The sequence below is a fragment of the Pogoniulus pusillus genome, chromosome 16 (genome assembly GCF_015220805.1).
Source record: "Pogoniulus pusillus isolate bPogPus1 chromosome 16, bPogPus1.pri, whole genome shotgun sequence".
NCBI classification, from domain to species: Eukaryota; Metazoa; Chordata; class Aves; order Piciformes; family Lybiidae; genus Pogoniulus; species Pogoniulus pusillus.
In genome coordinates, this window is record NC_087279.1 from 13,521,834 (window position 1) to 13,546,470 (window position 24,637).

Below are 24,637 nucleotides of genomic sequence, written 5' to 3' on the forward strand. Positions count from 1 at the left end.
AGACATGGGTAATAGTCCTCTAAATGCTTTTAGAGGACATTGGTGCTGGCAGTGAGAATTTCTTTCTGCCTCAGACAGCAGTCACAATCCTGTCATGATTGTAAATGTAACTGGACATATTAATGGCCTTACAAATGACTCATCCTGTTTGGAAATCCAGTTAACATACCTGACTCTGACCTCCTTCAAACAGCATCTGTTCAGGCTGATAACGTTCTGCAGAGAGCAACAGTTTTCTTCTCTTTCAGCCTCATTGTTTTCACTGCCAGAGCTCTTTGCACCTCTGCTGTCCTTTAGCCTCTGTTACTTTAATGATCTTTTTAGGCCTCACATTTTCTCCAAGCATTAGGAGTGAAACTCTTTTTCTCTTTTGTTATCCGAACTTAAATCAGTTTACCAGTCCCATCTGACAAATTTCTGTCTCTTCCCAGAGCACACTGAAGTGCCTGACCTCCACCAAAGTGCCTCCTGATATTGCCCCATTTACACCAGTGCTTTCATTTTGTCTCTTCCTCTTCTTTTGCCTTATTAGCTCTTCCATCTCTTTCTTACGCTCCTTTCCTGCAGCTATTCTGTCATCATATTCCACTGCACACTTAACTGTGCTCTAAAACCTGTTGTGGATTTGAGTCTGTCCCTTCTCTTGCTTCCCAGTAATGTTCTCATGCTACTTGCTAGTTTCATGGGGCTTTTACACACATCCTTCAAGGCTGGAAGCCTATCTACACCACTACATGCAGTAGAAGTAGGTGTAGGCAGCCTGGCTTTCTCTGCTGGCCATTGGTAACCATAGCTGTGAGGACACCAAAGCAAAGCCTTCTTTGCAGGCTGGGCATCCAAATAGATGGATTTCACGTGGGGTATCTTTCCTCCTTGCTCAGTTAGAACTAGCCCTTGTGCTTGACTGTGGTAGAAAGTCTTCTTACTTCCTATGTAGACATATCTTTGGTGAGAAGTTCTAGAAGGTATTGGTACTCTCTCAGTCCATGCTATTTATGTTCAAATAGACATGTGAGCAATGTGATGTATTTGTAGATGTCACTGTTTATTGCAGGGCACAGTGACCTTTAAAGGTCCCTTCCAATCCAAAACACTCCATGAGTCTGTTGTTTAATAACAGCAGACATACGCATACTCAGTGTATCAATCCTTTGGGCAGACCCATCTGGACATCCTGTGAACAGCCTGGATGTTCAAAGAATCTGAAGGGTTGCATTACATTACTTTTTTGTTTGTTTGTTTGGTGATGTCTTTACTCACAGAGACTATGAAGAGCAATGTCCATCTGCCCAGGAGGTGAAGAGCATAGTAAACCTGCAGCTGTCTGAAAAGGAGAACCTGTTCAACACTTTACCCAGCTCTATTGTCATTGGTCCCTTTCACATCAATGTAGAAGGTGTTAAGCAAAATCTGTCCAAAAAATACGAAGCACTTGCCACCTCCATGTTGGACATCCTGGCTAAATCCCTCCATTTGCAGGTGGTGAATGTAAGTTATTTGGTTCTGTAGGTATCTGTCAGTGTCTTGACCTTCTGCTTTTGAAGCCACTGTGTTTGTGAAATGGCTAAAGTACAGCAAGTGAGGTCATGTCAATGAGGACATTTTAAAGGTTGCATTGGAGTGATTATTTAAAAAAACAAAACCAACCAAAATGACCAGAGTGGATATATACAGACTTAACCAAATCAAGTACTGTATGCTCTTAACAAGTTATATACCTAAAAGCTGTAGCTCTTGAGATGAAGTTCTTCAAGGCCTTGTCATCTTATAAAAATATGTAGGTGGATTGAAAAGATCTGCCTAGTAGATAACCTGAAAGTCCTCCTGCTTGCTCTAAGGACAACTGGAATCTAGAAAATTGCATCTGCCAGAGGGTTGTCTAAGTCTGTTATTGTCATCACTTCAGCTACATACCTGTGGTTCCTCTTTTTTTTTGGCAGTCTCATTTCATTTGAGCTCAAATGAGATGGATGGAGAAAGACTGTGTGAAAAAAAGAGATGGAATAGGACTGTGTTATTCATCACTTTAGACCACCTTCAGAATGGGAAGTGGGTGGATCATGGAAGGTTTTCCCATTTGCTCATTAGCAATTAATGATTTTTTGATGGCCTTTTCTCTGCTGTGTCCTCCTGCAGATCTGTGGTGTGTATAAAGATGTCAGCTGCAAAATGCATGAGAAACCAAACAGTATCGAGGAGTTGGCTGAGCTGCGGGAGTGGATGAAGGGAGTTCCTAAGCAGCTGGCTGTGCAGGAGGTAGGGGATGATCTCCTTATGGACAGAGGACACCAAGGGAAGTGAGGAGGAAATTTGTCATTGCGGTGTCTCATAAGCAAAACTCCCTTTTTTTTCACTTGGATGGCTTTGCATGCTTTGTGTTTTTGTGTTTCCTGAGGTTCGTGTTCTTAAATACACATCACAAATCTAAATATCTCTGCAAAACAAAATAGCAGTTAAAAATCTTGCCTGAAAGAACTTCTCTCTGCTTTTTTTTTTTCCTACCTTGATGATCCATTCTGCATTTGTGTGCTTTTGTGTTGCTTTCAAGAAAATCTTTCTGGTACCAAATGTTGCTCTTGCTGTTGATGTATTCCTTCTCATGGGGCATTCTAGTGCTGAGTGATTTCGAAGTTATTCAAGGTGTGGGTCTTTTCTCAGTTGACCAAATGAGGGAATAAAGGCATCAAGCTGTAAAGCCAACTTGTCCATGCCGAGGAAAGAACCTGAAGGGTACCCTCAAGCACTCAGTTTATCCACTGGGTCACACTTCTCTTCATTCCCATAGAACAGAGGGTGGTGGTGGCATGATCAGTCGCAGAACAAGGGGCTGCAAATCCATTCCCCCTGTTCACACAGCAGAGAGAGCAGCCTACATCACTTTAAGCCTGTGTAAATAACACCCTTCAAAGGCACCTCATGAAAATGAGGTATACAGCAGAGAACTGGAATCAGTATGGTCTAAAGGTACCTTTTCCTTTTTTTTGTCTCCTTCTCTCACCCTGTGCAGAAACTGATTAGGAAAGTCATGAAAGGTTACGAGGTCCTGGAGGAATTCCTTTATGTCCTTACTGATGAAGATTTCAATGACAAGTGAGCAGAAGGCATCTCTCCCACTGTCAAAGTGGAACACTTTGCAGCGATTACCATTCTCAGTGCTATCAAGGGCTCCAGTAGAACTTTTAAGTGCCTCTCAGGCTGTATGAACTCTATATTCTTGACAGGAAGTTTATAGAGAAGAAGCTTGGATTCGTGGTGGCTTCTGGCCTGGGGCAAGGGGTAGCTATTAACCTGCTAAAAGTATTCACATTCTTTTCTCTCGTTTGTTTGGAGATACTGACAAGGTCTCAAAGTGCACAGTTTAGTCTCTGTCTGGAATTGAATGAACACTTCCAAGGTAGGAAGACTGCCAGGAACACAAACCCTGTGTTATTACTACATTTCTTTTCCATGCAGTCTCCTTTTAGTTGTTATCTTTGGCTATATTATTCAGATTGAGGCCTGTCTGTGCCCTGGTGGCAGAGTCAGGTCACAAACACAGCTTCACTTCTAAAGTCAGCTCAGCCCTGGAAGCACCTCTCATATGACTTGGTCCAGTGTGTTTGCAACATGAGTGAGTCTCTGCAGAGTGTTCCTGAAACTAGAACCATGTGACACACAGTGCAAAACCACCACAGAAGCTGCAGGAAAGGAGCTCAGCTCTAAGATAGCTTAGTACATATGCAGCTGGAAGGTCACTAACTACTCATGCAGAGCTAGTAGGCACTAGCTGCATCCTTAGGCACCGAGGGCACCACAGGTGTGACCTGGAGCCTAATGCTGCAAAACTGGGATCTGACAGAGCACACAAGCCAACAAATCCAATAGAGTAACAGGCTACAGCTGAGCACAACCTCAAAAACCTGCTTTGACACGAGCAGCCATTTCGTGCAGCCTTTCCTGTTACCTGCATTATACTCTCCAGGGCGCTCTGCAGAAGCCTTGCTCTCCAGGGCTTCACTGCATCTGGGTTAGCCTGGCTCCTCACTGCCCTGCTTAACAGGAGACTGGCTTTTTCAGCAGCTCTGAAAAGCCACAAACCAAGACTGACCCCATTTTTTTCAGTTGCTTGTGAATACATTCAAAGACAGACATTCCCTCTGGATGCCAACTGTTATTTTGCTGTCTCCTAGCTTTTCAGCTGCTTACTGGATTTGTTCCTTTTAAAAAGGCCCTCCACTTCTCCCAGCCCTCTCCATTTGAATAGACTAGTCACAAGGACTGCATATCAACAAGAAAAGCTGGGGGGGGGAATTGTTTTGTTGAAACCACATGTGTGTCTGTTGTTGTAAAGCTTTCCTTGTTTGGTGGGAGTTGACTTTGTCACTCTGGGGTTTTTTTCAGCATTTCAAACATATGCTCAGAAAGCTTCTCTCTCTCTTTTTTTTTTTTCTTTATTTGCCTTTTTGTTTTGGTTTGTTTGTTTGTTATATCATGTGAATGCAGGTGGACTGCAAGTTACTGGCCAGTGAAAATAGCTAAGCAAGCTGAATCCGTCCGACTCCAGCACCTGAAGGATGAACGCAAATTTCGCAAGCTTCGTATTGTGAATTAAAAAGACTTTCAAGAGTACCTGGAAACAATGTAGGTATTAAGCCACTGACAATAAACTGTCCAGAGAAGGGGGCCTTGAAGTGTTTGTGGCCAGCCAAATGGGAAACAGATGCACAGAACATTAGAGGTTAGCAAGGATCTTCAGAGATCATCAAGTCCAATCCCCCTGCCAAAGCAGGATCACCTAGGGTAGTCCACACAGGAGTGCATCCAGGTGAGTTTTGAAAGTCTCCGAAGAAAGAGACTCCACAACTTCTCTGGGCAGCCTGTTCCAGTGCTCTCTTATCCTCACTGTAAAAAAGTTTCTCCTCATGGTGAGGTGAAACTTTCTATGTTCAAGTTTGTACCTGTTGCTCTTTGTCTTACTGTTGCACACCATTGAAAAGAGGTTGGCCCCATCCACTTGACACCCACTCCTCAGATATTTATAGACATTGGTCAGATCCCCTCTCAGTCTTCTCTTCTCCAGAGTAAACAGCCTCAGGTCTCTCAGACTCTCTCCATAGGAGAGATGCTCAAGTTCCTCTATAATCCTCGTGGCTCTAGCTGTGGATGAGATTTCAGTCAGATTAATTTTTATGTCACTGTGTTGTTAGACCAAAGATTATCAAACTACTTCTTTTGGTGTTGGTTAGTTAGTTAGGTTTGGTTTTTTTTGTGTGATGGTTTGGTTTTTGTTTGCTTGCTTGTTTGTTTGTTTCTTAATTGGAAAATGAGGGTTTGGTTAAGATTCTAGTTTTTATGTGAAAGAAATACTGCTCTTTTTTACTGATACACACTATTTTAGTTCCTGATGATTGGGTAACCCATGCACCATCTTTTTGTTTCTTGTGTATTCATGAGATTGTCTCTCATGATGTGCTGCCATCAGGAGGGAAAATACAGCATTCAGGTGCAGAACTAACTCATCTTGTGTGAAAGACCCTGAAATGAGCAAGGTTTCAGAGCTGAGATACCTCTGGTTTCTGCTTAAACAGTCTTGAGTTTTGCTTTTCACCAGAAAGTCTTAAATACAGCCGGGGGGAATGCTCTCTTGGAAAGGCTGCAATCAGTCACCTAGTTTACCTTGGAAATAGACTCCCCAAATGATAATACTCCAACACTGGATTAAAAAAAAACTCCAACCAACCAAACCCAACCCTCAAACAAACAAGAAAACCCAAACCAAAGAAACAAAACAGTAAAGTTGTTAGAGAAGCTTTGGGCATGTGTTTGGGCAGGCGCTAAGTGCTCGCAGGAAGGTGAGTCGGAGGGGCGGTGCCTGGCGAGCGGCAGATCCAAGCGCGGAGCGGCGGATCCAAGCGCGGAGCGGCGGATCCAAGCGCGGAGCGGCGGATCCAAGCGCGGAGCGGCATCATCGGACCTTCAGGAAAGCCAGACATGGTTCAAACCAGGTCCAAGCTATACAATACTTGTAATACTGTGTGCACCCAAACAGAGCCCACCTGTAGGAATGCAGGCGTGCAGACGACTGGATGCGAGGAGTGATGGAGCCTGGCACTCGAAGTCGAGAGAGACCCAGGCATTGGCTGCATCAGGTGTGAGCAGATTAATAGTCGTCTTAACCTGGTGACTGAACTCGAGAGGTGGAACGCCTGAAGGCTGAAAGGGAGTGTAAAAGAGAGCACCATGCTCTGCAGTCCCCCTTGCCAGAGGGAGATGAACGGAGCAACCAAGGAGAATGGATGCAGGTGCCTGCCAGAAGGGGCAAGGGAAAACCCTTCCAGCCATCTTCACATCCCCAGCTGCCCTTACATAACAGATATAGGGCACTAGAGGTTGAGGATGAGGTGATCCTGGAGCAGGCAGAAGCATCACCGGCTGGGAGGGCAACTGAGACAAATCAGTTGCCCCCTCGCATCAGAACAAGTACCCAGAAGAAAAAGAGGAGGGTAATTGTTATTGGTGACTCCCTTCTGCAGGGAACAGAGGGCCCCATATGCCGGCCAGACCCCTTCCACAGGGAGCTCTGCTGCCTCCCTGGAGCCCGGGTCAGGGATGTTACCAGGAGGCTGCCTACTGTAGTGCAGCCCTCTGATTACTATCCCCTATTAGTTGTACAGGCAGGGAATGATGAGATTAATAACAGAGGGCTAAAAGCTATCAAAAGGGACTTTAAGACACTGGGGAAAGCAGTTGAAGGAGCAGGGGCACAGGTAGTCTTTTCATCTATACCCTTAGCTACAGGCTGGAATACAGAGAAGAATAGGAAAGCATATTTGATGAACAAGTGGCTCAGAGGTTGGTGCCTCCAACATAACTTTGGATTCTTTGATCTTGGGGAACTTCATCTTGCCACAGGTCTGCAAGCAATAGATGGGATACAGCTGTCACAGAAGGGGAGAAGGACCCTGGCACATAAGCTGGCTGGGCTTGTTGAGAGGGCTTTAAACTAGAATGGAAGGGGGAGAGGGTTAAACATGACAGCACCAGAGAGAAATCAAAGGGAATTGAGTTGTAAGGAGGAGCCAGAAAACTAGAGACCTGTGAGCCTGACCTCAGTGCCAGGCAAGGTGATGGAACAGGTCATCTTGGGTGCCATCACAAAGCACCTACAGGATGGCCAAGGGATCAGACCCAGCCAGCATGGGTTTAGGAAGGGCAGGTCCTGCCTCACCAACCTGATCTCCTTTTATGATCAGGTTACCTGCCTGATGAATGTGGGGCAGGCTGTGGGTGTAGTCTGCTTGGACTTCAGCAAAGCCTTTGACACTGTCTGCCACAAGAAGCTCCTAGCCAAGCTGGCAGCTCATGGTTTGGACAGATTCACTCTGTGCTGGATCAAGAACTGGCTGGATGGCAGAGCTCAGAGAGTGGTGGTGAATGGTGCCACATCCAGTTGGCAGCTGTCACTAGTGGTGTTCCCCAAGGATCAGTGCTGGGCCCAGTCCTGTTCAATATCTTTATTGATGACCTGGACGAGGGGATTGAGTCCAGCATCAGTAAGTTTGCAGATGACACCAAGCTAGGAGCAGGTGTTGATCTGTTGGAAGGTAGGAGAGCCCTGCAGAGGGACCTGGACAGGCTGGATGGGTGGGCAGAGGCCAATGGGATGAGATTTAACAAGGCCAAGTGCAGGGTTCTGCACTTTGGCCACAACAACCCCAAGCAGCACTACAGGCTGGGGACAGAGTGGCTGAGAGCAGCCAGGAGGAAAGGGACCTGGGGGTACTGATAGATAGTAAGCTGAAGATGAGCCAGCAGTGTGCCCAGGTGGCCAAGAGAGCCAATGGCATCCTGGCCTGCATCAGGAACAGTGTGGCCAGTAGGACAAGGGAGGTTATTCTGCCCCTGTACTCAGCACAGGTCAGGCCACACCTTGAGTGCTGTGTCCAGTTCTGGGCCACTCAATTCAAGAGAGATGTTGAGGTGCTGCAGCATGTCCAGAGAAGGGCAACAAAGCTGGTGAGGGGCCTGGAACACAAATCCTATGAGGAGAGGCTGAGGGAGCTGGGGTTGTGCAGCCTGGAGAAGAGGAGGCTCAAGGCAGACCTCATTGCTGTCTACAACTACCTGAAGGGACATTGTAGCCAGGTGGGGTTGGTCTCTTCTCCCAGGCAACCAGCAATAGAACAAGGGGACACAGTCTCAAGCTGTGCCAGGGTAGGTCTAGGCTGGATGTTAGGAGGAAGTTCTTCACAGAGAGAGTGATTGGCATTGGAATGGGCTGCCCAGGGAGGTGGTGGAGTCACCGTCCCTGGAGGTGTTCAAGAAAAGCTTGGATGGGGCACTTAGTGCCATGGTCTAGTTGACTGGATAGGGCTGGGTGCTAGGTTGGACTGGATGATCTTGGAGGTCTCTTCCAACCTGGTTGATTCTATGATTCTATGTGTTATTAAACAATTCTTGGAGCCAGAGTGACTCAGTGGAGCTACCGTTTTCACTTCCCTGATTCTGTAACTAATGGCAGTATAAATTCAGGAGCAAGAAATTTGGGCATAGACTTATTGCTCCTGCCCCTCAGGGGTTAACTCTTGTCACAAAGATGAAAAGCAGCTGGTCATCACATTTGTGCTTTCAACCACCTGATCACTGCTTATTGCTTCTCCTCACTGCTTTCATTGTGGTCTAAACAGAAGTGGAATTGGATTGGGGGAGGTGAAATTTGCAAGCGTAACAGTCATACTTTATGTGTAATGAAGAGCACACAGAAAGTCGAGTTCTCCAGAGGCAGCACTCAGCTTCAGAGCCACACTTATGTTGCCTTTTCTCTTCCAGCTGATGGTTTGTGAATTTTCTGTCCAGGAAGACATTAACAAAGCCCACGAGTTGGCTAACAAAGCAAGGGAGGTCAGGGAGCAGCTGAAGGAGCTTCAAAATTTGGCAATTATCTACAACAACAGAGAAAGAATCCTTGGGATGAAAGTTACTAATTGTAAGTGTCAGGTCCTGTACCTACTGAACCCTAATCTGTATTGGGCCTTCTAGGTGATAGGTAGAGCAAATAAGACACAGTTCCTTGGGAAGGAATCCTTCATGCTCTTCTGATGTATCTGGTGAACTGCTGTGCAGTCCTGTGCAGTGACCACACTGCTCCATCACTCCACTGTGCTGCAGAAGAGCTGATCCCAGGCAAATGTGGAAGGCTGCTCAAGGGCCTGATACTGCCACACTGCGAGAAGCTCTGGGTGTCCATACTCCGGGCTGAGTATTGGTAGTGAGGAGGAATTGGATGGAGAAGGTCTTGAAGCAGCAGTTAAGATGCATCAGATTCTGTAAGGCAGTTACTGCAGTGACACAGATGTGAATGAGAGTGGTGGCACAGTGGTGTGCAGGCAGCTGGCTGGGCTCAGGCCATAGCATCTTCTTCTGTGACAACATCTTCTATAGTAGCAAGCACTCATTTTGCCTGTAGCTGCTCAGCTGCCAATGAATCATTGTCATCCCCATCCCGCCTAGTCTGGCTGCAGTGTAGAAGTGGAGTTCACGTGTTGCTTTCCCGCCTCCCAGCCCATGGCACTTTTCCTTCCCTATAAGGATCCAAATTTTGATACTAGTTGTGTGTGGGCAGCCCATCAAAATCTCCTCGTTCTGCAGCAGAGCGTTTGGAGAGGTAAGTGGAGAGAGAGAGAGAGACTGTGCAGGCAGAGCTCCACTGGATGCATTTTGGCATCAAGGTGTAAGGGCCCTGCTCTGCAAGTCACTGTCCCTTAGAATCTGCAGTGTGGGCCCAGGAAAAGGTATTCTGATACATTTCCTCATTGCTTGCTTGACATCCAGAAAAGAGTTGTGCCCTTTTTTGGCCTTTGGACATGCAAAGCTGTTGTCCAGAGGAGAAAACACCTGTTGCTTATGCTTGTTTTTTCCCCTCTTCCCAAAGTACAATAAGCTAGCCAGGATGGTTAAGAAATTCCAGCTGTACCACGATCTCTGGACTACAGCATCTGACTGGATGCAGTGGTCTGAGAGCTGGATGAATGATTCTGTCATGGAAATTGCAGCTGAGCAGCTGGAAAAGAATGTCAGTGACTCTTCTAAGACAATGCAGAGATGCATTAAGGAGCTCAAGGAGTCTCCAGGTAGATAAGCAGTCTGGGGCAAGGACGTTGGTGCATATCAACGTTTTGATGTGAGGCATGTCACTGAGTGCCCTGAAGAGGGACTGCCAGGATGTCCCCTGGATGTGTTCTGTATATGACAGCTGGGAAAATGCTAGCAAAGTTATATCCATTTCCCCCCTCCTCTGGAAGTATCATGATTCACATCTAGATCCTGGTTTGCTTTTTGAAGTATCAGTTTGGCATAGAAACAACCAGGCTGCAAATCCCTTTTATAACTAGTTCCTAAGACAGTACTAAAATAAAAAGCCACCCTCTTATGTTGCACTCGATGTTTACTCATTTATAAAAAGTAAAATAATCCAGACTAGTCAGAGAATATAGCCCAGTGGCTAGACATGTGGGCTTCAGCCCTCACGCAAGTCAGGCAGCAAAGGAACTCAAATCTAGGTCTTCCAGGTGCTGTTTTCTTAGCCAAGCTTATTTTCTCTCTTGGCTAATGAATTCAGTGGCAAGTCAGAAGAGATCTTGACTTTTCTTTTTAATTAATGAAATTAAATTGCAAAATCTGGAAATAATCTGTGGAATGTAATTAATAACTGTCTTATTCCCTGCCTGCATGAAGTGTAGATGATCACGCTCAGCCCTTGCAGTTCACACAAAGGTCTTTTAACCATGGCTTCTAGTGAAGCTAGAATTGAGACTTCAGTTGTAGCTTAACTTCCCATTCCATGATTCTCTGAGATGCATTGGTCATTCTTTAGAGCTAATGCTAAGATCTCCTGCCAGATGGCTTGGATTGAAATATATTTTGCAGTGGGAGATTTTTGATTCATCCATTTTAACTTGAACTTGCTCTTAAACAATGCCATGAATCAGCCCCAATGGAGGAGGTGATGAGTGGATGGGTGAGTAACTATGAATCATTATGGTAAACAGAAATACTAAGAATACCTGCTCATATTCATTGCAATATTCCGTGGCACCTGCTAAAATACATGCTTGTCCTTGAGTCTGCCTTATCTTTGCATACCATCCAGCAGGGAGTTTGAGGTGGTAAGACCACACAGGGTGCAATAACAGGAGGCTCGTGTCACAGCTAGATATAGAAACTGAAGCAAGTCCCCTGTTCTTCCCCTGTTCTTTCCCTGTCCATAGCTTTGCTTGCAATAGTATAAGCTGAAAAAGGGCAGGATGCGACCAGTGCAGAGGTGAGGGCTTGCAGAATGTCCCCAGAGAGCAAATCCCTTTCCTTAACTTTGCCCTTCCTGAGGCAGAAGTACCTTCAGCTCTAGTGAAGCCTCTCCTGCCTGGTTTCCATTTCCATAGCTGACTATGATCCCAGCCTACTTCTAGCTCCTATGGGTAGCATCCATCTTCCATTTAGGATGGGCTGGGCTGAGCTGTGAGATAATGCACAGCCCAGTCTTCTTACTAAGGAGCCAAAGATTGTGGAAAAGTGACCAGAGATTCTACAGGGCTGGCAGATGTGGCTTCATCATTAAGGAATTAAGTCTGTTTGCTTCTCATCATCCAGTCAGCTCTAGGCTAAGACACACTTCAGCTTAGCACGGACATGGCTGTAACAGACTTTTGGCTAACAGACAGGTCTGCTTCTGGGACTGGGCTTGAATCCTCACTTACAGCCATGTAGAGAGTGTGTCCTCATTACTTCAACCTGCATTTTCCAGGGTACCATCTTTCTGCTTACCTACTCCATACCTTATGTCTCCAAGGACATCAGGCTTTAGACAACTTGTAGGAAATTCTTTAAAGCAATTCACCCTGTTGTTGCTGATGTTCTTCTGATTTTCTCCCTGAAAGCCTGCCAGGATGTGGCCATGGAGTTTTGAGACAGGACTGAAGAATTCAGACTGTACATACCCTTAATTCAAGGACTGTGCAATCCTGATATGAGAAAACGACACTGGGAGATGCTGTCGGAGGAAATGAACATCAGTATCAAGCTGGAGCCCACCCTGACACTTAATCACTGCTTGGACATGAAGCTGATGGACCATATTGAGAGCATTACCAAAGTAGCTGAGATAGCTGGCAAGGAATACGCCATTGAGAATGTGAGGAGAGAGGGACCTGCTTGGCTTACTTCTCAGATACCTTTCTGTTGAGCTGGCAGTCATTGCCTTGGGTGATGTTCCTGTTGTCCCAGAGCATTAGGCATGTTCCACAGCACAAGTCAAAAGGCTCCTGCCCTTAGAGAGGGGAGCAATGGCCATGCAGCTGACTTCCTGCACCAGAAGAAGTCATTTCTGCCTGCATAGACTTTTAGTTGTATAATGTTGCTGCCTGGTGATTACGTGTATCCACTGCTTGGGTCTCACACACTGCTGTGGGATTAGTGGCTGTTTCCATTAAAATATATTGATTGCCTCCATTCTGCCACTCAAACGTGACACTGGGGAGATTAGCTGTGGCTGGAAACAGAGCTTTAACACGGTAAACTTACAGGCAAGAGTTGCTGGCTCTGGAGATTCATAGGTTAGGTAGTCATTCAGCTTCAGTTCCTCAGTTTGGATGTGACCTAAGATGATCTTGACTGAAACTCATTACCTTCTGGCAGTTTTCATCCTCTGAAATCTTGGGCAAGTTCCCAAGAATTAGCTACCCCTTTCACAAAGCCATCATTAACCATATTCATTAATAGGCACTTTGTTGGCAGCCTCAGTACATCTACTAGCATAATTGGGCCTGGAGATGCAATTGGCCTGTTTCCCCTCAATGTGTTCCTTCCAGGACATCACTGAGGTGTTGAGTCCAGAGGTAGCAAAGAAGAAACGTGCTGCTGCTGTGTCCCACACTAAACACATAGCTGCTGCTTCCAGTGAAATCCAAGAGCAAAAATCTGTCACTTGCTAGAGAGGGGCAATAAGAAAGGTGGAAAGTGGGATCACCGCTGCACAGGTGGTAACTGAAAATTGAATTGCTTGTCCTTCTGTTGCAGGCACTCAGCAAGATGGAGAGCGAATGGAAGTCTGTTTTATTTACTGTGGTGCCTTACAAAGACACAGGTACCTTTATTCTGAAGAGCACCGACGATGTCTCTCAGCTCCTCGACGATCACATTGTCATGATTCAGAGCATGTCTTTCTCACCATGCAAAAGACATTTTGAGGAAAGGATGAGCACATGGGAAAATAATCTGAAGATGACACAGGTACTGATTTGTTACCCACACACCTGTGGTGAAGGCAGGCAGCTGGGCTGTGCTGCCACGCTTGAGCGTGGAGGCTGCGCAGCTTCTGCTACTGCTAGGGAGCTGGGAGGACAGCTCTCAGGAGAATATCATTCTTTAAGGAGGAAGAAGGCTTCTCAAAGCCCTCTGACTTCAGTAAAAGAAGGGATAAACTCAGAGCCTTATTCTGCAAACAGTGGTTAAGAAATTCCAGCTTTTTTGCTGCTTATTGCTACACTTCTTGGTGGGGCCAGGACTCTGCCGGTGCTGTGAATAGTCTTTCTGGCATCTCTAATCGTATTAAACTAAGTGAAGCTTCTTACAGGCCCTGTGAAATCCTGGCTAATCGTTCACATCTCAGCGTAGGAAAGCATGGGAAGATTGCTGTTTAGAGCAGAATCAGACAGATCATGCCAGTACTCCTTCATCAAACCACAGCCTGAATGTTCAGCATCCAGCACAACTCGGCCTGCAGAATAGCTTTTTGCTGCAGGAGAGAAATTCCAGTACAAGCATCTGACTAGAGAACTCTGTGTAAATTCTGGTGTTTGATGCATGGCAGTATTGTTACCTGTTACTCCTAACTGCCTTTCTCTCTTTGTTGGTGCTTACCATCTGGGGATGTTTGGGTCTGCTAGAGTGGTAGCCTACTCATGAGAGTACAGAAGTGCTGCTCTAAGTCCTAAGGCAGCTTAGTCTTTACTGTGTGGGTTTGACTCTGATGTTATCCATGTTTTCACCCAGCCTTTGGCCCATGAATCCCCTTCTGGGAAGGGGCTTACCAGGGTGACCTGATGGAGTATGACAAACACTATTGTCTGTGTTACTGGAAAGCCACACCTCATGCTAGGTCTAGTGACAGCTGCTGCTCAGGGAACAGTAGACTGCATCATGTAACTGAGGCACTTGAGCTGCTATGCAGTGTTGGGCAGGTTCCTTGTATTTTCCATGGAGGAGGAAGATGTTCTTCCAACCTAATTCTCTCCTCTTTTGAATACCTGACAACCAGAGTTTCCTGTCTGATGTAAAAATGTTTAGCTTTTCATTCATTCTGAGTGCTGTTTTAATTCTGTCGATAAACCTGGGTCTGAAGCACATCAGGCAGGACAGGAGAGAGGATATGACAGGATTGCAGAGTCTGACATATTTTATTTGTCATTCTTTTTCCTTTCACAAAATGAAACCCCTATCTTCCTGTATGCTCACATCACTCTGTCCCCTCTGAAACAGAAAAAACAGCCACAGAAATTTGACCCAGCCCCACGAAGTCCCTTTGTACTCTAATATTGGCTTACACCTATTTCTAAACTGCTGCCATTCAACGGGTGGGTGTTGATTCTGATGCCTGCTGACAACAGTTAACAAAGGAGATTGCTAGCAAATTGTTATTTATTTGAGAAGGAAATTCCAGCTCCTGACACTGCAGGTGGATTTTAGAATTGTGGAAGGTCTGTGTGCAGCATCACCTCTTTTTTCTTTTCAACACATTCTGGTTCAGTTTGAATGATTTTGTCAAACATACTCATAGCATGGTGTCCTCACGTGCTCTTCTTGCTTCCCACTAGGATGTCCTAGAAGAATGGCTGAACTGCCAGCGCTCTTGTCTCTACTTGGAGCCCATCTTTAGTTCAGAGGACATAAAAAAACAACTCCCATTGGAAAGCCAGCACTACCAGAGCGTGGATAGGGACTGGAGGAACATCATGAACAATGCCAACAAAAACTGTGAGGTGTGTGCCTTGATGAAAACCAGTGCGACTCCTTGGAGCTGTGCTCACACAAGGCCTGCCTTTGAGTCATTGTTTTGTAAGGGTGTGGACATGAGCAGTGCTCTGTAAATGATGCAGCCTTGCCCAGGGCAGTGTGTTAGGTTTCTTCTCTTGGAACTTGGCCTTTCATTCTGGTGTACAAACTGGCAGAGTCATTCTCTGTGACACCTTGCACCAAGATCACCACCCCACCAGATAACTTCTCCTCAGAACACAGACTGCCTCCTACAGTCAGCCCTGTTATAATCCAAATCCATAAAATAAACTCTTTCCATTGCTCCTCAGGACTGACTCTTTAAACTGTGCCAAGCTGTTGTTTTGTCTTCTGTGTCCTGGTAGCAGTGCTCTGTGCTCTTCAGCTCTCCAGTCTCTACTTTGCAGGACTCCCATCACCACTTGTATTCCATATTAGAAGTCTTGGTATGCAGGGGAGCCCAGAAATGTGCTTGTCACATCCATAAGCTTTGTTTCCCCTCCTTGCCCACAAAGTTCACGCCTCTTCAGATCTCTCCTGTGAAAGTACCCCTGTGAATGAGTCATTTAAATCCTATCAGTAACTTCACTGGGCAACCCAATTATCTCCAGGGCCTCATCTCCTACATGCTCAGAATCTTGATGCTCCTTCTGTTCTCCATTCTGTTTATAGGTGATTTCTTTATGCCCCGATCCTGCACTGCTAGAGATACTGCGGGAATGTAACAAACTGCTTCAACTTGTGCAGAAGGGGCTGAGTGAATATCTGGAGACAAAGAGAGCTGCTTTTCCCAGGTAACCCCCAGTTGCAGTGAGCTGGGTCACGCTCTCTGGTTCAGGTAATATGAAATGAGAGGCTCACTCTGGATCAGTCTGCCAGGGAAAAGCAGAACAATCTGAGCTTAGGATATTGTCGTGAGACTGCAAACAGAAGCAAGGCTGTGCCTTTCAATGCTGCCATCTGATGGGGAGAAAACAGGCAAGCACAGATGCTGTGAGTTAAAGGCAGTCCGATAGCATCGTTGTGGAGCTGTGCCTCAGGATTTGTCTAGAAAGGATGGGGTGAAATGAAAACCTCCATCCGCCTCTGTCACTTATTCCTGAAGGAACACTTCTGTTGTTTGCTTCTCATTTAAACCCACTTTGCATGGTAATGACTGGCTCCTGCAGACAGAGAAGTCTGTCTCTACAGAAGAGTAGGTGTCTGGACCATAGCTGCTGCTCTTCTATTGCAATACAAAGAGATCAATGAGTAGTTAGAAACAGTGTCTTTAGCTTTGTCCTCATCTTGCCGGGATTTAGTTCCTGATGCTACAGCCTCCCCTCATGCCTCACTCTGTGTTTCTAGGTTCTACTTCCTTTCAGATGATGAGCTGCTGGAAATACTGTCTCAGACAAAAGACCCCACTGCTGTGCAACCACACCTCCACAAATGCTTTGAGAACGTTGCACAGGTAGGCAGAGGAGGCACCCTAAGTGCCCTGGGCCACCTTTGGGAAGCTGATCTCGTGGGAACTTGGAGGCACGCTGCTGTGTGGAAGTGCTATATGTGACTCTGTAGCTTGTAGCTGTACATAGATAGGCATTGCAAGGTTCTGCCTGGCCTGGAGTGGAATTCAAGCAACCACACTTTAGACATTTCAAAGCCGAGTGTCTGCCCATGAAATGAGCACCTTCAATTGCCTTTTACACACCGAAGGGAAAGTGGGCATCTGCAAAGGGCAACTGTCAGAATTTCACTTAGATATCTATCTTAGGAGGAAGAACACTCCCTCTGGAGATATCTGTCCATCCCTGCCTGGAAACCAAAAGAAATAGCCCAGACTTAGCTGTCTACACACAGGCACTTGCTTTGGGTAAAATTCCACTCATGCTGACAGCCTCAGGAGGGACAAGGAGTGAAGAAGTCTGAACTGAATTAAGTTTCTGCCTTCATCCCTGCTTAGGAGCTGGGGGTAGCCAAAAATAGCTCTATTTTTCCTCTTTATTATTCCTAATAGACTTTAGACTCCATGGCTAGTCACAGCTCACACCACAATACTCAGACACTAAAGCCGATGTCCTAGTCATTAGCTTGGGAAAATAGAAAGGAAATTGAACTGGGAACCTAGTGCAAAGCCACTGGAATAAATAAGGGGACTTTCAGTGATAATGCTGGGGCCCTGAAGAAGCTGTTAAATTTTATTCTTAAAACCAGGCATTGTGACCTCAAGGGAAATGATTTGAATCTACAGAACTGAACAGGAATTGTTTGAATCCTAGACAGGCAATGAGAAATGTTCCTCCTACCTATAATTTGATTTGCCTTACTCAAGTTAAACCAACAATGGGAATCTCTTGTTTTCTTAACAGTTATTCTCTATTTTTGGAGAGGTCACTTTGCACATCTGTCACACACTTGATTATTACTACTGACAGCCAAAGTTTGACACCAAATTTTTAATGAGTGTACTCCAGAGCAGCCTGGCTCTCGGTGGCAGGAAAACAGGGATAGAAAGGAAATGCTCCATTCACATCACCTGTTGCATTTCTTGTGTTAACTTCTCTTCCAGGAGGACCTACAGATCACACACATGTACTCTGCTGAAGGAGAAGAGGTGAAGCTGTATGTTCCCATCTATCCCACTGATAACGTGGAGGAGTGGCTGCTGGAAGTGGAGAAATCCATGAAAGGCAGCGTACAGGACAGCACAGAGGGAGCAGTTGGTGTCTATCCAGAGGTAAGCCTTTTGTCATGGGCTGGCAGGTCTCTGATGTCTTGGTTCCAGGCTTGCCATAGAGGTCACCAGTGGTGAGGCTGATACATCTGTGATATTCTACTAGCTTTAAAATACAACCTTTTCTCCAACTGTGTGTGGGTCAAGTGCAGACTGCACAGATGGGCAAGCAGTTAATGGTCCAGAAGAATGCAGACCCTGCACACTCATTTATCAGCCACAGAAGTGTTCCCAATGTTGTAGAACAGTCCCATACAAATCCATTTCTTTTCCTCTCTCCAGGCATCTTCCTCTTTATAAGGATCTACTGTCTTTTGTCTTCTTGAGCTCTCTTGTCTCACACAGTAGGGTAGGGGCTGCATCAGGAGCTGCATCTTGACTCTAGTTCTTGTATTAAAGTTGCACCAATAGAAATTTTTGATTTATTTGGGTCTAGGGAGGAAGAAAGGCTGAAAAAAAACAAAATGAGAAACAAGGACAGTTGAGACAGCCTGGAAAAGGGAAAGTACACTTCTGAGACTCACAGATTCATGTCAGAGCAGGAACATGTAGAAATACTAGGCAAAAAAAATGTTGGTTTACAGCTGCTTGTTTGAATTTTCTTCCTTTTCAAAGACTCCACGAACTACATGGGTCCTGCAGTGGCCTGGCCAAGTGGTCATAGCTGGCTGCCAGATTTTCTGGACAAAGCAAGTGTCTGAAGCTCTGGAAACTGGAGATTTGTCCAGCAGGCTTTTCCCACAGCTGAGTGCTCAGGTATGAAAATGAGTATAAGAGTGAGATTTTGACAGATGGAGACTTTTCAATCATCAGACCTTAGAGAACTTATACATACAGCCAGAATAGGGCTGTTGGAGAAACAGAGATTCATTCCTGCATAGCACAGCTGAAAGCCAGGTGTAAAAAAACAGGTTCTTACCACCTTTGTCTGTCATCATAAACTCAAATAATGTACAGGACTCATAATATGATCATGACCTGATGACAGAATACGAAAGGTAACTTCTCCAGGGATACATAGGAAGGCAGAGATGGAGGAAAACGGAAATGATGGACAAATCAAAGTAAAACTGCATTATTATGTGTTCCTTGCACCTGGGAGATAGTCTCTGGGCCTCTTGGTGGCTCTGGCACTTTGATTTCACCTGAACATGGTAATGGAGGAGGCAAAAATTGGCTCTGAGCAGTATTTGCTTTCTGAACAGTTATTTGTGTCTCTGACAAGAGAATAGGCAGAAGTTGCCTGGACACAGCCTATGATCTGGACATAACATGCCATAAGTGGTTGCATTGTGCTAGTACAGCCTGGGTCTTTGGGGTATGGATTGCTTCAGAGGCTTTCTTCTCCTTCCCCAGCTGGGTGATTTGGTTGCCATGGTTCGTGGAAACCTGTCCAGGATGCAGCGTGCAGTGTTGTCAGCTCTGGTTGTGATTGAGGTCCATGCCAAGGACGTTGCAGCCAAGCTGATTGAGCAGAATGTGACAAGCTTGAATGATTTCGAGTGGATCTCCCAGCTCAGGTAGAGAGCTCACCTGTTGAACCTCACCTGGCCTTCCTGGGCAGTCTTCATTCTCCTTACCCATCAGCCATGTCAATGATGAACAGATGCAAGAGTTTCCATAGTCTGTAAGCAGTATTCCTCAGTGGCCTTTACCATCTCTATGAGGAGTGGGATTGAAGTCTGCTAAGCATGCCAGTTCCAAGGCACCAGAGACAGACCTAGTTTTGATGGCATTCACTCTGGCAATGTAGACTAAGCCATGGTGTTTCACAGCCTCACTCTGAAAGGACATGCTCCTGATCAGGGAGTGCAACACTTGATAGAACCTCCAATTTCAGGTCCTGTGAGAACTCCTGTCCACTCTGGTGTGTTACTTTATCCTTTCTTATCTTGAGAGGTAGATCCCTTGACATGCAGGACTCCAGACCTGCAGGATGTAGTCTTCTGAGCTGTTGTACTGTCAGCCAGCCAGTGTTTATCTTTCTCTTGTCACATTCACTCACTAGATACTGCTGGATGAAGGGGGACCTGTACATCAGAGCAGTCAATGCTGAATTTGTGTATGGCTATGAGTATCTGGGCAACAGTGGCCGCCTGGTTATCACACCCCTCACTGACAGGTAAGGTGATTGTTTTCTGGCTAACAAGTGGGGTTTTTTTTCCCCCTCCTGGATAAACAAGCCTCTGACCATTCCAGTCTTACTGCTTAATGTGTGTAAATAGAAATTGTTTGTACAGGAAAGAACTACCTGAGATGAGGGCATAGGAGCACCCTGGCACTGGCTCTGCTGCATTCCTAGCCATCAGTGCTTAGACATTGCTTTCACTCTCCTCATTCTTAATGTAATGCTCTGACTCATGTACAATTGCTACCTGATAGCTAAGGAGCTCTTCTACAAACCAGTAGATGGGGGCATCTAATACTCTAGAATAGCAGCAATAATATTTTTACCCTTTTGTAACTGTCCTTTTTCTGGGGAGTGAGTTTGTAGCCAGTGGCAGAAAGATTTATCCACGCTGGCCCTCGTGAATACTAATCAAGGCCACATAGCTAACTCCTTTGCAGAATGCTGCATATCCCAGCAGTTCCACACAGCAATAAAGGATGGAGCCCTACTTGTCTCCAGCTGGGTAGATCATATGTCTCCCATACTGAACTCAGTAGTGAAAACTCTTTTCATCATCTGGTCTCTTGTAGGTGTTACCTGACACTTACAGCAGCTCTGCACCTGAAATTTGGAGGAGCACTTGCAGGACCAGCAGGAACAGGCAAAACAGATTTGGGCAAAGCACTGGCAATCCAAACAGTAGTGTTCAGCTGCACTGACCAGCTTGACTTTATGGAAATGGGGAAGTTTTTCAAGGGACTAGCCAGGTACAATGAAAATGCTGCAGGTCATGAGCAAGGGGTGGGTAGGATACAGGGATGTTGGCCACTGGGAATTGGTGGGTATTTTTCATAGCAGCCCAGAAGAATAAGCAGAGCCCTAGGAAGAGGGTTACTGTGTTCCAGAATGAGCCCAGTTAGAAAATTTCTGTCAGAAGGGAGAAACAGATCAGCCAATCAAATTTAAAAAGGGATAAAGAGAGATCCTGTTCATTTAAGGCAAAATTCAAATGCTTTGCACCAATCCACTAATCCTTTGTTAGACGCCTGTGCAAATGTTTGCAGCTCTGGCCTTTGTTTTAATGTCATACAATTTGGACTGAGATTCAGCCCACAAGCTGCTTAATCTTAAGAAGGAGAGAATCTGCTGAGTGTATCCAAAATTGAGCCGCCAAGAGAGACTGCTCTAAGCCCTGAGGGATCCTCTCAGAGAAGCTTCTCTCTTCTCTACATTTCAAACAGACCTGCTCCAATTAGTCTGTTGCACACTGGTGAATCTGAATTAGTTACTCCAACAAAAGCTGACATTCTTTTCTCAGATGTTTTCTTTGTAAGTAATTTAACTTACCATGCCTTGTGGGAAGATCACCTTCCTCATACACATGCTTCCAGCTTTACATATAGTCCTCCAAGCTCTGAAAAATGGACTTAAGAGATGTCTCAATTCTAGCTCAGGTAGAAAACAGGAATTCAACATCACACCTCTGTTGAGCCCAAATCTGTAACACACAGGGTTTGTCCCATGCTGTAGGATCAGACATTGCCATAACCTTGCAGGGACTGTGCAGCTTCCCATTTGTCACATGGCCTGAGATGCTTACTCAAGGTGAGGGGCTACAGCCTTTTCCACTCTGCCAGTACATTGCTGTGGGACATTAGGGACCTTTTAGGTTCACTTCTTATCTCTGTGCTGTCTCCCTGGTACGTTGATTTATAATTTCTAGATCCAGCTGAATGTTTGACTGTGAGTTTGCTCCCATGTGGTGTTCCTGACTCCCCTTGTTTTTCCCTCCTTGCCCAGCTCCAGTGCATGGGCTTGCTTTGGTGCATTCAACCGCATTGATATCGAGGTGCTGTCTGTGGTGGCCCAGCAGATCACAACCATTCGGAAAGCACAGCAGCAGAGGGTATGTAATGAACATCTGGATACAAAGGCAGACCAAAAAATCTCCACTTAAGCTAGTGTAAGCAAGTCCTTGGCTTTTGCATGCATCTCCACAAAGGACTACCTTTGCTGCTTGAGGGCAGCTCAGACCTATTTGAACTTGGAGAGGCCTGAGAAACATCATATAGGCTGTTACATAGTCAGCATCCTGGGTGGGTTTTGTAACTTCACCCTGGTCTGTGCCGCCACAGTTGCCCACACTCTCAAGTGTCTCAGCTTGAGCTGCAGTGCCAACAGACTTTGGTGTGGGAGACACTCTGATACAGATCCACCAAGCTGATACAAGTTGGAGCTGTGATAAAGGCAGCCAGTGCTCTGCCATGAGCTGTTCTGCACCATGTTTGTCTAAATGTGTTATCCAAGCTTTAGTGGATTCACAAAACCCAATATGTGCAGCAAAATATACACTCACACAGACACAGAACTGCACCATTAAGTGAATTGTTGCCTTTATGTGGAGACTCAGCTGTCAGCCAGTCTGGCAGCCAGCTTCTACTTTGTTCTCTGGAGACTCAGAGAGGTTAAGACCTGAATCTCCTTGACTTTGGCTTGACTTCTGCATTACTTTATCCCCCATCTGAAATTACTACCTACACAGCTTTAAAAAGGATTTAGGTTTCTCTTTGCCCTCCCTGCCATGAATTAATTCAGGTCCAATCTCTACTGCAGAATAAATGGAAGGATGTTTGTTTACAGCTGGAGGGATAGAAGTCTGTTCAAGAGCCAAAAAAAAAAGTATCCTATCAGTAAATCTTCCATGAGCCCAGTGTCTTAAACAGGATAAAATATTGCTGGTAGTACTGGATTCTTCCAGTGGGTCCAGACTGAGTCACTGCAGTTGTGGGCAGCTGTCTGTGTCCATGCATGATAATTTGACTGCTGAAAGCCATGAGTTTCCTCTTGGAAGATACTGCTGCATTATTTAATTTGCAGGTCAGGGTCTCTTCTTTGAGGATGATCCTGGTTTTAATTTTCTAGGTGGATCACTTCATGTTTGAAGGCACAGAGATCCCTCTGGTCCCATCCTGTGCAGTCTTCATCACGATGAACCCAGGGTATGCTGGGCGCACTGAACTGCCTGATAACCTGAAGGTAAGGAGGACAGACAGAAAGAAGCAGGTGCTGCAGGCTACCCAGAGCACCAGCATGTCCCTGGTAAAGATTAGGATGTGATGCTTTTGGAAAGTTTCTGGGATCACTTTAACACTTGAAACACATCTGTAAGCAAATGACACTCCTCAGATTGCAGTCTGCAGGCATGCTGCCCTGACAGGTGCCAGACATACTCCTGCTGTGTCCTCTAAACACTTTGGGATAGATGCTCAGAGTTTTCAGTCTGGGGGGAAAAGTAGCAAACAAGCAGCAATATGATCTTGTGTTGGAACTGTTTCAGGCTCTCTTTCGTCCTGTGGCTATGATGGTCCCAGATTACTCCATGATTGCTGAGATTTCACTCTACTCCTTTGGGTTTAATGAAGCCAAAGTCCTTGCAAAGAAGATCACTACAACTTTCAAACTATTGTCTGAGCAGCTCAGCACCCAGGTAGATTCCTTCACGTCCATGACTGTTTTTCATACGTGAGGCTTTCTCAGCCTAGGCACAAAGTACATGAATGGTTCTCTGGGTGCCTCACAATAGCGGCTCGCAAAAAGTCACAAACCCATTCTTCATCTGCCTCTTTCCTTTCTAATTCTCATTTCTCTTCCTGTGACTGGACCTGCATTAACCTTCAGTCCTAGGTAGGGTTGCATGGCAAGACAGTTGAGCCAGGCAGTCCTGCCTGCTTCTCCCTCTATTGAGAATATGTCACCATCCAGTTATTCTCATCTTCCTCACCTATGGTCTGTACAGCTGAGGACTAGTTAGTTGTGTGAAGGATCCTGAGAGCAGACCTGGGTAAAAGAGTAGTTGTTCTGAAGGCATAACTCTCTTTTCTTATCTGCTGACTGACTGTGTGCATAGGTTCACTCTTTTTTAGGTGCTGCTCCTGTGTCTGATGAGATCATTTCCTCTGATCCTTTTCCAGGACCACTATGACTTTGGGATGAGAGCTGTGAAGACTGTCATCTCAACAGCTGTCAACCTTAAAAGAGAAAATCCTGCTATGGATGAGGTAAATGTCCTTATACTTCACACTGTAGGGGACTTATGGGGCCTCTTCTGCAGCCACATAAAAGAGTCAGGATCTTTGAAGTTCAGAGGTTTTAAATCTCTGCAGGAACTGATCTGTCTGCGGGCTATCAGGGATGCCAACGTACCCAAGTTCCTGCAGGATGATCTCAAGCTTTTCAATGGTATTGTCTCGGATTTGTTTCCCCAGATCCAAGAAAAGCCTGTTGATTATGGCATCCTGGAAGAAGCCATTCGCAAGTCTTGCATCAAAGAGAATCTGAAGGATGTTGATGGTGAGGGGAAAGACTCCACAAGCTCCCACTAAGACCAGGCTTTTAGTCCAGCACCCTGCCCTAGGAGAGAGATAGTTGGTCCCAAACCCAGTCTGCATCATCTTCCTCTACAGGTTTTGTGACTAAGCGCATCCAGCTCTATGAAACCACTGTAGTTTGTCATGGCCTTATGCTGGTGGGGCCAGCAGGTTCTGGGAAGACAAAGGTATGGTTGAAACACTGTGCTGTCCCCAGAAAACTGTTACCTTTCTAGTGATCCAAGGAGTTCAGCTTCACAGAATAGTCACACTCCAGCATTTTCAGTTTCTCTCAGGCAGAAATCAGGGCACCAAGATGCTGCCTCTTGGTATTGATTTATAGCCATGGGGGAGTGTATTAGTAGTTCACTCTTTTGAGTTAGGAAATTAGACCAAGGCTTATTAGCTCTGCTGTGGATT

The 24,637-nt window shown here is 45.7% G+C and overlaps 1 protein-coding gene across 1 annotated transcript in view; it reads left to right on the forward strand.

Moving 5' to 3' along the window:
- Positions 1-24,637, forward strand: part of DNAH1 (dynein axonemal heavy chain 1) — a 74,582-nt gene that overhangs the window by 20,812 nt on the left and 29,133 nt on the right. Inside the window, 22 exon segments of the mRNA XM_064157016.1 lie at positions 1,263-1,488; positions 2,137-2,256; positions 3,008-3,090; positions 4,483-4,624; positions 8,809-8,976; positions 9,911-10,109; positions 11,913-12,166; positions 13,051-13,263; positions 14,847-15,011; positions 15,697-15,818; positions 16,372-16,475; positions 17,562-17,743; positions 18,356-18,496; positions 19,097-19,260; positions 19,749-19,862; positions 20,441-20,617; positions 21,651-21,756; positions 22,773-22,886; positions 23,188-23,337; positions 23,822-23,908; positions 24,014-24,200; positions 24,314-24,405. Of these exon segments, the coding sequence (XP_064013086.1) occupies positions 1,263-1,488; positions 2,137-2,256; positions 3,008-3,090; positions 4,483-4,624; positions 8,809-8,976; positions 9,911-10,109; positions 11,913-12,166; positions 13,051-13,263; positions 14,847-15,011; positions 15,697-15,818; positions 16,372-16,475; positions 17,562-17,743; positions 18,356-18,496; positions 19,097-19,260; positions 19,749-19,862; positions 20,441-20,617; positions 21,651-21,756; positions 22,773-22,886; positions 23,188-23,337; positions 23,822-23,908; positions 24,014-24,200; positions 24,314-24,405 (3,310 nt within the window).